The sequence below is a fragment of the Rhinatrema bivittatum genome, chromosome 3 (assembly GCF_901001135.1).
Source record: "Rhinatrema bivittatum chromosome 3, aRhiBiv1.1, whole genome shotgun sequence".
Taxonomy (NCBI): Eukaryota; Metazoa; Chordata; class Amphibia; order Gymnophiona; family Rhinatrematidae; genus Rhinatrema; species Rhinatrema bivittatum.
This window is the reverse complement of record NC_042617.1, coordinates 67924587-67942272: the sequence shown is the minus strand read 5'-3', so window position 1 is coordinate 67942272 and position 17686 is coordinate 67924587. Positions and strand designations below refer to the sequence as shown.

Here is a 17686-nt window from a genome sequence, read left to right as displayed (position 1 = left end):
GGGCCTGATCAAACTCCTACCACTGCTGCTGGGGGGGGGCCTCATAAAATTAAGCCAAGGTCTTCATTTGGCCCTCGAGCACTAGTTTGGGGATCCCTGATTTAAGATGAAAATGCACTCTCTCTCTCTCTCACAGTAATGGTCTGTCTTTCCTCTTCATGTCATCTTCCACTCTTATCAGAAATGCACACCACATATGCTATTGAGCAATTTCCTCCTACTTCTTTGGTCTTACAATTCAGCAAGAACAGAGACTAGGATCCAGCACCACAAGTTTTCGTTTGTAGTTACCCAAGGACTTTTCCCCTTTTCTATATCTTCTCCCAACTCAAGGAGCCCTCTTATTATAGCAACAATCCTCAGCCAGGCACATGTACTAGGTCCCTTCTGGAATCCTGCAGTCATCTGCCCTACAACCAACAATTAGGTATCACCATTAGGTGATGACGGACTCCCTCTCCCCAGGGGCCGTGGATACTGCCTGTACAGCCAGTCCAGGAATTGAAATGGGTCCTCCATATGGAAGTGACTATTAATGCTACTGAAGCCATCAAACATTTATATTTTAAACAATTCCAATCTGCTTTCTTTTACTGCTCAGATCCCTTGAAATAGCAATACCTACGAAGGTGCAGTGCCAGCAAACAAGGCTCCAGTAATTTGGAAAGCAGAATGTTTGGTCCTTCTTCCTGTACCTTCACTCTATGGTGCCTACTTTGGGTTTTGACAAGAAGCCCTCCTAAGCATCACAGAACAGAAGCATAATAAGAAAGGCCACCACATGGAAAAGCAAGCACATCCACTCAATCACCACACCTTATGCTGCTTGCTTGTTTGTCAGCACACTACTGTGGAAGATACCACTTGGTGTGGGAATCAGTCTCAAGCCATACAGAGGTAAAAAAGTGAAATGCACGACAGAGCAATGTTGAAGCACTATGGCAGGAGTGGCCAACTCAGATGCTTGAGAGCCACTAACAGGCCAGATTTTTAGGATATCCCAAATAAATGTGCATGAGAGATCTGCATGCACTGCCATCATTGTATATAAATCTCTCTCGTTTATATTCATTGTGGATATCCTGACAACCCGGCCTGATTGTGGCAGGACCAGATTTGACCAACTCTGCACTATAGGGTTGAAACAGGAGATAAAAGAATGAAGAGATAATAGAGTGCTGAGATGAGAACAAGAGTAGCAAAATGATAAATTGGGAAAGGAGCAAGAGATAGAATGGAAAATAGAGGGAAAGGACAGCCTGCCCACCTTAAAGGGGGGGGGGGGGGGGGGGAACAAGCACACCTCTGCCCAGAGTCCATTCCTATTTTGCTTTTTAAATTTTTTTTATTTTTGAGTTGTAATGTGGGATTTCAACTTGTGTTGTGTGTAAAATAGGTGATAATAGTAATAAACATCCTTATTTGTTAAAGGAACGTATACTACATTCCTGATCACCACTATTATTGAATTCAAACAGCAGTCGCTGCATAAGCTACCAACCAAGTTACTGTGCCACTACTGCATGCAATATTGTCACCATTGTTACAGAGTATGGGTTTTACAGATTTCAAAAGGTTGAAACTGAAGGAATACTATATAACCTCTGAAAATACATCAAAATTGATCTAGAAAAAATTTTTTAAAGGAAAAAAACTCACATCTTTCTGCAGAAGTACTATAAGAAACTTCATTAGTTCATTCAAAACAAAAAAAGTTTGAACTCTATACTGCTAAACATTTAGATACTTCTGGCTTTGTTTCTTGCATTGCACATAAAAATGCTACCTTTTAGGTCCCTGTACAAGCTAAATAAATTACAAAATCAACTTGATAAGACACAGAAATACCATTTTTAAACACCACTCTGACAACTTTCAGGAGCCCAGAAAACTTCTAGTGACTCTTACCAACACTTCCTTTCCAGACGACAAGCAGAGGGAACCCAAATCCAGACTTACCACTGATCACCATCTATTCCCAGTGCTTTCCCTTTGAGTTCTTTGATCACCTAGTTCCATCTCAAAAACTGTTCTCTCTTTAATAAACTTCCTCTGATGCTCAGATACCCATGAGAGAGAAACCCCATCCAATTATCTATCTATATCCTCATTTTCAATATCCAGTTTAGATATACTTCCTTATAAAACTGGTACAAAACGAGCACTAATACCATGATTCTCAAGTATAATTTTTCCCCGATGTATCTTCAAATCTTTAAAATCTGGTTTTACACTAATTTTTGTTTACTAGCCAAGACCCAGTTAGCTCTATTATTCCCTTCAAAATACTTGATGTACTTTATCTAGTTGATAAATGTCTCCCATATCCAGATTTTATAGTTCAGTCCTCAGTGCTTCTAAATTTGGACCCAACATTTGAGGAAACCTGTCCCTTATGCTGTAATTCCAATTTGCCTATCTTTTGAAGCAAACTAAGCCTATTTTGGTCTCTGTCTTTTCACATATGCAGATATCGCTATTATCTTTCTACTATCCACTGCTTTTAAGCAATTCCAAAGCATACCTCTGAGACTTCCCCCTTGTCATTATCCAGTAAATATTTCTGCAACTCAGTACACAATTTCCCACAAAAGCCTTGATCATGTAGTAGACTCATTAAGCTTCCAAAATCTCCTCCAACTGCCCTCCTGCTGTCAAGGAAAGCCAAACAGGGGTGTGGTCAGACCACATGAACCATCCCATCTTCATCCCCACGAATTTATCTATCAAAAAATAATCAATTCTAACTATAACATTACTGATAAGATAGCAGTACGGGTTTCAACATTTATGCATGGGAGGGGACAGGAATATCTGTCCAGACCCACTAATTGATAAAACTTCCCAATTAAGGCTTCACACCCCCACTAAACTGGGTTTCAGGGATTTAACTGCTACCTTTAATCTTACAGGTATTTGGAAACATCATTACCCCACGGAAAAAGACTTTATATGTTTTACTCCCATAGACATGGTAATTATAGTAGGAGGACTACTTTCTTTGTATTCCAAATGTGATATGTAAACTGGAAAGTAATCAGATTCTGTCATGTACTATTTCAGACCATCATCCTGTGGAGCTCTGCTTGACCTCTGAAGTCACTCAGTCTAAGCCATATACTTGGCAACTTAATTCTACAAAGGTTTTCCTAATCTTGTTAAAGAGGCAATAGAAGAATTTGATTTCCATATTCCAGAGGGGCTATGCTCCAAGCTTTTTTTTTTTTTTTTTTTTTTTTTTTTTTTTTTAGAGGGAAACAGTTTGCTAGTCATATTCAAATTGAAAGAAAAAAGGAAGCTCTACTGTTAGCTGAGATTCTAAATTTGGAGATCAAGCATAACAATTCTCTTCGGCCCGAATTCTCAAAGATCTGGAGAAATGTAGGTAGGAGTTGCAAACTTTGGATATGAACAAAATTGGGAAGACTCTGAAATATACTAAATAGATTTTACGAGCATGGGGATAAGCCTGGGGCCTTTATTGCTAGAGTGGCTAAGAAAATAGTTTGTAGGTCTCATATTGCTCAAATAAGGCAACAAACAAGTGGAATTACTGCTAAATTTACTGAGATTAGAAAAATACTGAACAAAAACCTTCTCAATCTTTATAAAAGCACCCGATGGAGGAAATGTGTCTGAGATATACCTTTTAAACACACAGAGTCTGGGGCTACCTTCCCTTCCTGAGGCCCAGAAGGAGATCCTTGAAGAGTATTTCATTGCTAGAAATTCAGGCAGCAGTTAAAACCCTATGAGGCAGGAAGTGTCCAGGCCCAGATGGGTTTTCTATTGATTTTTTCAAAAAGTATGTTTTGAAAGATTCCCATTATCTCTTACTGGTTTTCAATGCTGTGGGAGAAGCGGGCCAGATGCTAGGCACCATGGCGGATTCCACAACACTTATTTATAAAAAGGGGAAGGGCACTTTGGAGTATGGGTCCTACTGACCAATATCGTTACTCAACTCATATCAAAATACTCACTAAAGTGATACAGCTCAGACTTGAGTCTTTGTTATAGCAGTTACTGCACCCGGTTCAAGCTGGTTTCGTGAAGGGGAGGAACTCCACTTCCAATTTCAGGAGGTTATTTAATCTTTTACATTTAGCTAGAGTGAAGGGAATGCCAGGAGGTGATAATTTCTTTAGATACTGAAAAGATATTCAGTGCCTTACATAGCCCTTTCTATTTGCAGTATTAGAAAGAGCTGATATACCCAATCAATTTAATGCATAGATCAAGGCTATGTATGAAAAACCACAGGAACACTCAAACATTAACAGGGTTATTTCGCTCATTTTTGCCATTGCTTGGGGGGGGGGGGGGGGGGGGGGGGGGGGGAGACAAGACAGGATGTACTCTCTCTTCCTTGCTTTTTGACTTAGCTATTGAGCCTTTAGCAGATGCTTGTAGGCAGCATCCCGATATTCAGGGGTTTTATATGAGGGGCAAAGCTCACAAAACCTCTTCATATGTGGATGACATGCTGGTATATGATGTCTCCTAAAGCCTCAAGCCCAGCATTTCTTGCTCTCCTAAATAAATTTGGATCCCTGGTGGGGTACAAAGTTAATTTTGACAAATCTGAAATGTTTTTATTAGATTCTAAAATTGGAGTCCCCAAATCCCTTAAGGGTTTTAAGGTGGTAGCCTCTGGTTTTCAGTACTTCGGAATATTTGCCCCGCATACTTTTAAAGATTTGTATGTAAAAAATACCTCACTAATAGCTCAAATAAAATGAAAAATGCAGAGCTGGGGACACCTGTCTCATGGATGGATAGAATTAATTTACTTAAAATGACCATATTACCAAAACATGTTTCAGCATGTACTGTGTCAGATCCCCACTAATGTATTTAAGGACATCTCCCAAGTTTAACTGGCAGAGCAGGCAGGCTCGGATTGGGTCGAGACACTTACTGGTGACCAAATCGCAACCATAAGTTGTCTAATCTCCATGTCTATTACTGGATGGCAAGACTCATTTTTATGAAGAAGGCCTTCTCAATGGCTCGGAATGAGGCACGGCTGCAGTTTGAGAAACGCCAAGGTGAGGTGCTTAACCTGGCAGTTCTCTCTTTTCTTGCTTGGGACTCCCCCAACAGCAGAAGAGTTTGTAAGAATAGTCCCATGCTAGCTCATACTGTTCAAGTTTGGAGACAGGTTCTGAAATTCTTGGGGCAGGCAGACAATATTAAACTCTCCTATTGCACCTATGACAACCAGTCTCTCTCAGGATGTACATTTTCATCAATCTTTAGACAGAGAGATAGTGATCTCGTGTATATTGCTCAATTATGGGATAAGGAAGGGTTTCTTACTTTTCAATCTCCTTGCGAGGAGCTTAACCTTTCCCCTCATTCCCATGCTTTTTACCTCCAATTATGAAGGGCATTGGGTGAAAGATTTGATTTCACAAAGCCACTACGACAGATGGGTTGGAGGCCTTTATGAGTGACCCTAATGCATATGAGAAGAGTATTTCTCTTATGTATTTGGGAATTTTACTTAGTAAATATGGGAAACAAACATTACAGATCAATAGATGATGCTTAGAATAATGACTTGAGCTTAGAGCTAGACCACAGAACCTGGAAGCGTATATGGAGTTCTGCACATATTACCATCTGTGCTAAAAGAACAACATTAATGGTGAAACTGTTGAACAGAACTTATCGTATCCCCATTTTTTACTCTAAATGTTTTTTAGGTGCTGGTATTCAATGCTGGAGAGGCTGAGGTCAGATGGGCACATGTTTGTATGTGGTGGTTCTGCCCAATGGTTAGCAGTTTCTGGAAGCAAGTCACTTAGGAACTTGGGATCCATATTCAAGTTACACCTGAGCTGGGACTACTGGGTTGATGGAATAGGTCCCTAGTTCTGGTAAAATACAAAACACTAACAGGGCAGCTGCTTTTAGCAAGATGGTTTACTATAACTACCTTCCAAGGCCTGTCCCAGCACTGACCACTGGCGCTCGCAGATTAGAGATATTGCTGATATTGAATTGCTACGCTTTGACCTCAAAAACGAACATGCAAAAATATTTGAGCATTTGGGGACCATATTATGATTTGGAAGGTACTTTACTGATTGCTTGACCTGTTAATATAAGGAGCTATATGCAGTGCTCCTAGTAGTATGTGTTTGAGTAACTCCAGCTGGATTAATAGATTGTAATGAATGAGCTGGCATAAAAAAAATACTTTTTAACTGGGGAAAGACTGGGGGGTTTTTGGTATGATGTAGATAAGTTTTCCTCTATTATCCTTCTTCCTGTATGCAATGAAAAATAAAGAATTATAAAACAAGAAAAAAAAATCTAGAATACACTTTGTAAGCATTGGAAAAATGTGTAATTTCGCACTGTAGGGTGCATCAACCTCCAAATCTACCATCAGTGATTTTAAACACTTTCTATGTGAACTTGACAGTACATTACCCCAACCATAATTATCCAGATACGGTTATCTTGTCAGATTAAAGTTCCTACCCCCCCCCCCCCCAGTAATAATTTGCCCTTCTGCCCAAATCAGCAAAAGCTTAGATAAAACCTGTCAAAACACCGCCAATGCTGAATTTGGAGCATAGATATTCACTAATGTAAACATTTCCTTATGCAGTCTAACAATAATATACCTTTCCCTCAATATCCCTAATAGTGGACTGTACATCTGCAACAATATTTTTTGAAAACACTACTCCCACCCCACAATATTTATTTACCGTACACAAAGTATAATATTGCTAAGGAAAATGATGAAAAACCATCATCCTCATTTTCTTCAAATGGCAGAGTAAGATATCTTTACCCATTTGTAGAACATCTTTCAACAATAATTTCCATTTAATATGGGTATTCAACCATTTCAAATTAAAATCATAATTTTATTGCCCCCATTTCTTAATGCAGGCAGCACCCCTGTTAGATACTATTTCCAAAACCAAAATTCTATCTATATATCTGGAGTAATCATAACTGATATAACATATATAAAAACTCCAGCCATCCCATTATTTGTCATACCAAAACCACATCCTTTCTACCTTGAATCCCACCTTTTCCACCATCCTGGTTCCTTGAGAAATGACATCACCTGCACCAACCCCCACCATCAGACTACCCTATAACTCAATCCCCTACAGCAGTAAAATAATCAAATGAACTGACAGTGATAGTATAACACTTAAACAGATATACTGCAAACCGAATAAATTAAAAGAACCACAGTTCAATTTGTCTGCAATGTACATTCTTGAACTTAAAACCTCCAAACAAGTCTCATACTGCCTCTCGCATCTCCTCAATCACCTGTCATGCTTCTTTCATCAGTATATCCTTAATCCTTATCATGTAATCCAAGTTTGATTTTCGTGTTTGCCTTCTCGAAATTCCTCTTAATCCTTTTATGTAATCCATGTTCAATTTTCGTTCATTTTGTTTGCTGTAATTTCCTATTGTTGGTTCTCTGTAAACCGAAGCGATATGTACTTGTACATGATCTTCGGTATAAAAAAGCCTTAAATAAATAAATAAAATATACATCAGGTTGTTTTGTCCCTCAAAGATGAAGAGCCATCGGACTGGACTGTCTGCAGAGACATTGCTCACCTGACTTTACTCTCTGCCATATGATAGAGCTCTCTTTAGTATACGGTGGGGAAGTGGAGCCAGAATTACTGTCCAACTACTTTAACAATTCAAGTGCTTGTAAAATTTTAAACCCGTGAGATCACCCCCATTAATCGTGAATTGCAATCAAACAGGAAAAGCCACTTCTATCTGCAATTATCTCTCTGGAGTGCTAGAAGTACCTCTGAAATCTCTTTTCATTTTAATCATAAGAAATTGCCATGCTGGGTCAAACCAAGGGTCCATCAAGCCCAGCATCCTGTTTCCAACAGAGGCCAAACTAGGCCACAAGAACCTGGCAATTACCCTAACACTAAGATCCCATGCTACTGATGCAATTAATAGCAGTGGCTATTCCCCAAGTAAACTTGATTAATAGCAGTTAATGGACTTCTCCTCCAAGAACTTATCCAATCCTTTTTTGAATCCAGCTACACTAACCACATCCTCTGGCAACAAATTCCAGAGCTTAATTGTGCGTTGAGTGAAAAAGAATTTTCTCCGATTAGTCTTAAATGTGCTGCATGCTAACTTCATGGAATGCCCTAGTCTTATTATTCGAAAGTGTAAATAACCGATTCACATCTACTCGTTCAAGATCTCTATCATATCACCAGGAAAAGATCCTGGAAGATTTCCAATGTGTGTCCCTCCACTGAATATCATTTTCTCATCTGGATCAAGATTTTCTCCTTTACAGAACACTTGTGAAAGCATAACACAATATCTCCTGCCACATCATCTTTCAGTTTTGCTAGGGCTTGATGTGCTCTTTCCAGAACAATTTTAGGAATCCCCTCTATTCCTCATGCTGCCCCAGAATCACCACACACATGCTGGTTGCAATCTGGGAGCAAGCCAGATAAGCCATTCCTTCAGGGACTCCCCTTATACGGGACCTCAAGATCCTCAACCTAGTCCTTTAGAACAGAATTCTCTTCTTTCAAGGCCCACACCATTTTTTGATTGTTTCTGTTTCATCAACCCAATCTCCCAAATCTGTACACTCCTTGCGCAATTCACCGACCGCACTCAATAGCTCTTTAAGCGATCCCATGTCCTGACGCAACTCAAGCCAACTTTGAAAGTTTGCTTTGGTAAGTGACTCCATACAGACCCTTCCCAATGAGCTTGGTTGTACTGCATTGTTACCATGGTCTACCTCACAGGCGCCATCTTTACTCTCGTCGCCTGACATGCTATCCTCAGTCTGTGTTATACTGGCAGCATAGGAGAAGTGTTTTAAATCAGCATGCCACTCGTTTCTAAAGCCCAATAGTGTAACTCTCGCTACTTCTGTTGACTAGATTGCACAGAATGTGGAGGATTCAAAAATTTGGGATCAGGAGTGCAGCTCTTAAGCAGCCATCTGTGCACAGACTGCTTCCTGTGTCAGCAAGAGACTGCAAATGCCCCCTTGCCTGTTGACATATACTACTGCCATTGTCTGAAAGAATACTGTCTTCCTTCTTACTGGTGGCAGGAAGTGCTGCAGAGCCAGCCTAACAGCTCTGGTTTCTAACTTGTTTAAAGAATAGGATTGCCTCCTCTCTTACCAGTGCCCTTGAGCTAGCTGACCCTAGGCAATGTGACCCCAACCCCTCAGGCTGAAGTCCACTGTGACCACCACCCAGTTGGAGAGTTCTAGGGCTATTCCTTTCTGGTGGTTTGAGGATTGTGCCCACCAATTCAGGATGCTTCTGGAGAAGGATAACCACCATGATAGCAGGGGCCTGTTGGACGGACTGAACATGGATCCTAGCCCATGGGCCAAGGTTTGGTGTTTATGCCATGAGGCCTAGAAGATGAAAGTAGTCCCATGTTCCAGGGGCCTCCTGAACCTGAGAAAGACAGTACCTGGTCTATTTGGACATTCTGCCAGGTGTCAGAAAAACCTTGCTCTTGCTGTGTGTCAAAATGGGACCCTTGAAACTCCAACGTCTAGGACAGTTCTCAATTACTCTTTGAAAAATGTATTCCCCAGCCCAAGAGCTGGAGAAGGTAGAGTACTGTTCCAGAAGCCTGATGGCTCTATTAAACCAACTTGGCTCTTATAAGCCAAGCATCTAAATGTGAATACTCCATAATGCCCTGCATGTGTAAGGCTGGTGCTACTACCACCATGACTTTGGTTAAGGTCCTGTGGGTTGTTGCTAGGCCTAAGGGCAATGGCTGAAACTGATATTACTCACCTATAACATAGAACTTTAATGGGACACCAAGATGGGAATATGGAAGTATGCCTCTGCCAGTTCCAATGATGTTAAGTATTCGTGGCTTCTCTGATGCTTACAGATCGCAATGACTCCATCCAGAAATGAGGCACATGAAGATATCTGTTAACTCTTTTTAGGTCCAACACTGAGCAGAAAGACCAATCTTTTTTAGAACCATGAAATATATAGAATAAGCACCATGACCTCTCTTCTTGTGAAGGAACTGGGATAGCTGCTTGTAGGTGCTGCAATTTTGTTAGTGTCCCCTTGACCAGCTCTCTTAAGAGGGGAGGCACAAGGGGAGACCACAAAGGACTTTTGGGACAGGTTTCCATACACTCAAGGGCAGAGCCCCTTCATATGATCTCCAAGACCCATTGGTCTGAGGTGATCTGGGTCCACTCTATGTAGTTCATAGAGTCACTGGGTTGAGCAGTGAAGATGGCTCTGCCTTCACTCTTCTTGCCCCACAAAAGGATTGGTTATTTCATGCCCCTGAAGACAGCATCATGGGCTTAAACCTATACCAGTCTCAGAAACACTAGGATCTGAGACTCCACGACCCTGAACAATTCTCGTCTTCAGGGAGACTCTGAAGATTTTTCTAGATCTTCACAGCTTTCTAGATCTTCAAACAGATTATTCTTGGAGGGCAGTTTACAAAGGTATGACTTCAATTCAGAGAGTCTGCCATCCAATCCATGGAAGCCTTCTGGCAGCTACCCTTGAGGCCCAAGCTCTGGAGGCCATTCTCACCAGGTCATACACATCAGCCAAGAATGCTAGGACTGATTCAAAAAACAGGCTGATTCTAGGTTGTCCGAAAACTGCTAGGTCCAACGCAGGGCAGTTTGGGCCACATAGCCTCCACAAATGGAGGCCTGCAGGAACATTGCATTTGTAGTAAAGGCTTGTGTCTATTTTCCTGTCTTGGGGGTCTTTCAATGCTGAACCCCCTTCGATGGAACTCATGATCTTGGGTGCAATGTCCGAGACCACAGCATCAACTTGGGGATCCTAAGAAAAAGGTTGTTCTCTTCCAGGACTTACTTAAAACCCTCCCTCTATGAGATATTCCATTCTGAAAGGACCTTGAGCCTCAAGGTGCTAGGCAAAAGGAATGCCTTTGGTGGATTCCTATTGCCCTGGAGAATAGGATTACCTTCAGCTTCATCTTTAATGAAAGTATCCAATATCCCTAAAGCAGCTACTACACTGGCCATGAGTGCTGCCAGCTCATCTTTGCAGAATTAATCAACTATGGTGGAGTCATCTTCTTCCAAAGAGAATTTCCCTCCCTCCTGGTCTTAACGCTTATGCATTATCCTATTTTCTTCTGTTGGATCTTTCTTCCAACTTTTGAATGAAGATCTTTTGGCTAAAATAGCTTTTTTCACCTCACCTTTTAACCATGCCAGTAATCGTTTTGCCTTCCTTCCACCTTTCTTAATGTGTGGAATACATCTGGACGGTGCTTCTAGGATTGTTTTGGTTTTTTTTTTAAACAATGTCCATGCCTCTTGCATACTTTTTACCTTTGCTCCTATTTTTCTCATTTTATCAAAGTTTCCCTTTTGAAAGTTTTGCATGAGAGCTGTGGATTTGCTTACTGTCCCCCTTCCAGTCATTAATTCAAAATTTGATCATATTATGATCACTATTGCCAAGCAGCCCCACCACAGTTACCTCTCACTAAATCCTGTGCTCCACTTAGAATTAGATCTAAAATTGCTCACATTCTCATCTGTTCCTGAACCAATTGCTCCATAAAACTGTCATTTATTCCATCCAGGAACTTAATCTCTCTAACATATCCAGATGATATATTTACCCAGTCAATACTGGAGTAAACTGAAATCTCCCATTATTATTGTACTACCAAATTTGGTTAGCTTCCCTAATTTCTCTTAGCATTTCACTGTCCATCTCACTATCTTGGCCAGGTGGATGGTAGTATACTCCTATCACTATAGTCTTCCCCAACATACAAGGGATTTCTACACAAAGATTCAATTGTGCATTTAGTCTCATGCAGGATGTTTATCCTGTTGGACTCTATGCCATCCCGGACATAAAGCACTACACCACCTCACAGGTGCTCCTCTCTGTCATTGTGATATAATTTGTAGCCCGGTATAGCACTGTCCTATTGGTTATCCTCCTTTGACCATGTCTCTGAGATGCCAATTAAGTCTATGTCATCATTCACTGCTATACTTTCTAATTCTCCCATCTTACTTCTTATACTTCTGGAGTTAGCATACAAGCATTTCAAAGTTTGTTTTTTGTTTGTATTTTCATTCTGCTTTTTAATTGATAGGGATAAGTTAGAATTTTTTAGCTCAGGTGAGTTTTTAGTTACAGGCACTTGGACTACTTTTATTATTGGAACCTCACTGTTGGGATGCCCTAATTCTAATGCGTCATTAGTATCCTTTGAAGATACCTCTCTCTGAACAATGTGTGTGAAAAATCAACCCATTTTCCCCCACAGAAACTGCTGGAATTTTACATCTTGTTTAAGATGAGTGGGGAATCGCCAGATGCGTAGCCCATCTGTGTCAAAGCTTGTATGCAACTGCAAGGCTACCGGAGAGTGATCTGACAGAGCTTGTGGTTCAATGGTAGCTGTGGTCATAGCCAAAAAATGGTTTTGGGAGACTAATATATAATAGATACGGGATAAAGAGGCATGGGCCCGGGAGATATGGGTATAATCTCTCAGTTGGATGGAGAACTTGCCAAATGTCTATGAGTCCCAGATGGGAACAAAGATATGCTATGCCCTTTAATTTGTGAGTAGGTCCTCTGGTTTGAGGACTGTGATCAAGACTGTTGTCATGGACACAATTAAAGTCCCCCAGGAGGAGAAGTATCCCCTGTGAGTGGGCAAGGAGAATGTTGGATAGGTTTACAAAGAAGCTATGGGTATACTCATTTGGAGCATATACATTGCACAAGGTAACTTGTGTATTGTTCCACATACACGTGATAACTACATAACGGCCACTCTCAGTGATTTTGTTAGTGACAGTAAAATTAATGTTCTTATGGAGCAAAGTGGCGACACCCACTTTTTTTTACCTTGTGCTGCGGAGTAAATACAGGTGCCCACCCACTCTCTGCGAAGTTTTTCGCTCTGCAGAGTTAAGATGGGTTTCCTGTAAACATGCTATATCTGTGTGTAGACGTCGTAGATGGGATAATATTTTTTTCCTTTTGATAGGAGATCCTAGGCCATTAACATTCCATGAGATTACCTTATTCATATTCATAGCTGTCTCCAATATAAAAGGGCAGAAGCCCTACACATGATAACCAAAGAGAGTGACGAGGCCCCCTGCACAACCTCCCCACTCCTGTTCCAGATCCCAATTATTCCCTCTCGTCGGTAAGTACCCTCCCCCCACCCCACCGTCATCCTTTAACCCCTCCCTTCCCTCTGTATGAAGCCACTCCTGCTGTGGTTTTGAGATCATGTGTTTGCATGTAGATGCGTGTCCCACTCCCATCTTCAACTTATCCCATATAGGGAAGAGCAACATTCCAACTCACATGTAATCATGAAATAAAGAGAGATACCCCTTATATAATCTATGCAAGCATTATATCCTCCCGCCTGTTTTTCAGGAGGTAACAGCCCACAGGTGGTACTTCACGACGGAGACACAATTAGATGGTGTTCTAGCATGAGATAGCACGCTAGGTAGGCCATATGGCTAGTCTGATGATAGCTAGAAATAGGTCTTGTAGATTGGCTTTGGGCCAAGCAGATATGATGCTGGATCTTGAGCATGTCCCTTCTCATCTTCAAGGTGTCCCAGCGGGGTAGTAATCCTTGCTTCACCGGATAGCAGAGCCATGTGTACCGGGGTAATTGTACAGATTCGACAGGGCACAGCTGTGCAGCCCTAAACTGTCTGTTGTGTTGTTCTGTTCCAGGCCGTGCTCCGCTGTGCCCATGTCACATATGGCACCTCACTTGGCAGGGATCTCTCAGGAATTGTAAACTAAGAGTAACTGGTTCAGTAGTGAACAGAGCTTGTGAAAATCGCTATGAAAATTTTTCCTCAGTATGCTCTCAGGTATGACCGTGGTTACTAAAGATGATACAACAGTCATCTTTCACTCCTTGCCAACAACAGACACCTGTAGCCCACTAAGTCCTGCATCTCCTCATGACGCAGGTGCTGTTTAGTTCTGCGGGCTTTGAGGGCTCTTCTGAATGGAATTTTTGTGCTTTGTCTGGGGTATCAAATAAATAAATGTTTCCATTGCTCCACACTTTAAAGTTTGGCTGGATACCCGAGCGAGAACCGCACTTGCCGTTTGAAAAGTTCAGAGCATACAGGCGAGAAGGCCTTCCTGAGTTCTGAGACTCGCACGGAGTAATCTTGAAAAATGTGAATCTTCGACCCCTCGTAGGCCACATCTTGATTCTTACGATACGCTTGCCATATATCTTATTTGTGGCGGAAGTTTAAGATTTTTGCAATGATTATATGCGGCCGGGCTTGTGTGTCTTTATGGACCCCGAGCTGGTAAGCTCGCTCCACCACGAGCCAGCCTTGTAGTTCAGGAAGTGCAAGCTCCTCCGGCAGCCATTTTTCCAGGAGAGAGCAGAGGTCAGCGACCGCTACAGTTTCGGGGAAGCCGAGAAATCACAGGTTTGCTCGCCGGTTGCGGTTCTCAAGATCATTTAATTTTGATTCCAAAGAGGTGATTTTGAGTTCCTGTGCTGTAAGTTTAACGGTGACTGCCGTGGCATCGTCCTCCAGCGTGGCTATTCTGCCTTCAGCTTGAGCTAAAACAGGGGGTAATCTCTGTGAGGGCGGTACACACTTCAGTAAGTCTCTTCTATACCAGCCAGTTTTTCCCCCGATTTTCTCATCTAAAGTAGCACGAATAGTGTCCAATATCTGCTAGCGTGAAGCTGGTGCTCGCGCTCTCCCCCACCGTATCGGACCCGTCATCATTTTAGGTTCAGAGTCACATGGCTTATCTTTATCCTTTTTAGCGCTTTTTGCGGCCATTCCAAGTGGCAATTCATGCATATATCGTATGATGGACATATGCTCCTACGAGATCCGGTGGTCTACAGCCCGATATTCGCTTGTGGGGGTCAGATGATGCACGATTTTGGGAGCGGACACCCGGAGCCAGAAGTGAAACCTCCTTCCGGCTCAACATATCACGTGATCCCCTTGGGGCTTTTAACATGGCACTTCAAGTGGCTCAAGTAGCATAGTGTTGCAACTGTCCCTTCCTGACTTCACTCCGCCTACCTTTCTTTCTTTGCACCTCCTCTCGCTATGGATGGACACCTGGCTGCCGCGGCTTCTGCCTGCCGTCCTCTCCAGCGTCCCCGGACCGGCTTGGGCACTGCCTCCCACCATGCTCCACTGGTACCTTAGGGCGCGCGTGCCGCGTGGCCCTCACTCTTATTTCCTACTTGGCGCGAACCTCAGGGGCATTCCCCTGTGATGATGTCATGCTGCCCGGATATTTAAAGTCTACGATGTTTGCTAGCCTTTGAATTAGCAAGGGGTGTATCTTACAGATGGGATTCGCTCTCCGTACCCAGCTACTCTGTCTCTCCAATCTTCTATTGGACTCTTAACGCTAACGGGGTACCCGCTCCTCGGGGGCCTCACTTGCTTTTCAGGTCGCTATCAGGAAACTGGTACTCGCTCCTCGAGGAGCCATGTTCCCTGACTCGCTGCCTGCTCCTACCTTCTCTTCTGCCGGGAAGGATTCACTATCTTCAACACCAGTGAGTACTACCATCTTCACCTCAGAGATGTTCCCTGGAACCAGGTACTTGCTCATCGAGGGCCTGCCACTGTTCCAGCCCTAGTGCCATCTCTTGTGTGGAACTGCTGTGTGAGAACAATTACCTTCAAGCCTCTCAGCTCCTCTCTCCTTGAGGGCCTGCTCTCCCTATCCTGGGGTTCTCCATACTGGGGCTTTGTGCATATTCCACTGTACTCATTCTCAGTTTTTTCCACTACAGCACTGCTACCAGAGGAGTCTCTGTTCCAGCGCCTGAAGGATACTAGCCCAGCTACTTCTGCTGCTCACGACTGCCACCTCTGGTGGCTTCACAACATTGATCTTTTATTAGACAATCTCTGTGTTTGTGTGTCCTAAGCTGAGCCTGACCTGTGGCCCCTCACAGGACTTCCCCCCGTGGGTGTGGTCAGCTGCCACAGTGTCCAAGGGTCCACCCAAACCTCACTAATTATAACACATAGGCTGCTTTAAAAATTGTTTGGTTTTTAAGTTGCATCTTTTAAGATTTTTACTCTTTTAGAATAGTGCAACAGTCTTTAGTTTTATCTTACTTTGACTACTGCAAAGGCCTGTGCATTGGAATTCCAGCAAGACTAGTGCACAGACTGCAGGTAGTTCAAAATGCAGCTGTAAAAGGTTTTTTTTTGTTTGTTTGTTTTACACACATCATAAGTGCTCCCCTTCTCTACCTCTGTTGCATGCATTTCACTGGCTCCTAGTAGGAGCACAGATCCTCTCCCTGACATTTCGTGACCAAAGTATTAACGAGCCTTTTTATCTTACTCCAAACCGGTCAAAGTTTGGTTATTTCCACAAGGTGGCAATGAAGTGACAATCCTATCAGGAGAGGAGGGGGGGGGGGGATTCCAGCAAGAGGGAGATACTGGTAAACTGATGTATTTGTAGCATTTAGTGTTTCTTTTAAATTGTATGTATTGTGTACTATAATGCTATTGTACTATTTGTATACTGCTTCAGGCGATTTCTATTTTGGTCAGGAAGGCGGTCTAGAAGTGTTTTAAATAAACATAAGCCAGTGTTTCCCAACCAGTGTGCCATGGTATACTGATGTGCCTTCAGACCTCATCATTGCCTGATGCTCAGATCTAGACCAGTACCTGGGCTCTAATCTCAGCTCCTCACAGCAAGACACCCCTGCAGTGGCTCTTAAATAGGAGCTCCTTTCTGAAAACATGTGCAATCATGCAAACTTTCCAGCTACAGCATGAGTTCTGGAATGTGGTAATTAACTAGCCGCATGCAGGGCTTAAATAGCTGGACCCTTCTTTACACAGCACTGCCTCCTCTTCCCCCTTCTGGGCCTCCTCTGTCTTATCCCCAGGCTGACAGACAGGGAGGGAGTGCACCGAGCACTGATGTGACTCACTCAAGTGTTGGGAGCAGCACAATGGAGGAGCTCTGGCAGCCACATGAGGCAGTAACTAAGTAAGCTGGCTGCTCGCACCACACTGACTTCTCCCTTCTCCTACACTTGTATATAGAAGAAGTTGACCTTTGTGATGGGTTCATATGCCTCCACCCCTCTCAGTTTTAAATTTGAAGAGACTGGAGGGGCTTTCAGTGCTTACCCAGCTTTTTCTTTTGGCCATGTGAGTCCTCTCCATCTCTGCACTGCCTGCTCCGTGGAGACTACTGTGCCATACATTTTTGTTAATATAGGTGTGCCCTGGGCTTGTAAAGGTTAGGAAACACTGACAAAGCTACTGCTGTGTTGTCAGAGAGCACCTGAACTAACATTTCCTTCACTATGTGTAAACTAAGCGAGCCTGATAAACAGGTTGCGCTACAAAGGCCTCCTTCTTGGACAAGAGTCCCTGGGCTATCAGACTGCGACAGTGGGCTCCCCATCCCACTAAGTTTGCATCTGATGTGGCCACAATCCAACTTGTCACATCTATGCTCATTCCCCCCCCCAAAAAAATAAAATTAAAAAAAAAAAAAATGTGGGCACCATACCCTAAGATGGTCTCTCTCACAGGGAGAGTGGAAGGGGAAGATAATCTTGGACCTGCAACTGCAGG

At 42.7% G+C, this 17686-nt stretch overlaps 1 protein-coding gene across 4 annotated transcripts in view; it reads right to left on the bottom strand.

Annotated features, from left to right (window-relative positions):
• Positions 1-17686, bottom strand: part of PPM1B (protein phosphatase, Mg2+/Mn2+ dependent 1B) — a 136272-nt gene that overhangs the window by 71281 nt on the left and 47305 nt on the right. The window contains exon 1 of one of the 4 annotated variants that reach the window (XM_029593333.1): positions 7315-7338. The exons of the other annotated variants lie outside the window; for them this stretch is intronic. Within the exon in view, the coding sequence (XP_029449193.1) occupies positions 7315-7321 (7 nt within the window). The 5' untranslated portion in view covers positions 7322-7338. Of the gene's footprint in view, positions 1-7314; positions 7339-17686 lie in introns of those variants that run through there. 4 annotated transcript variants of the gene reach the window in all.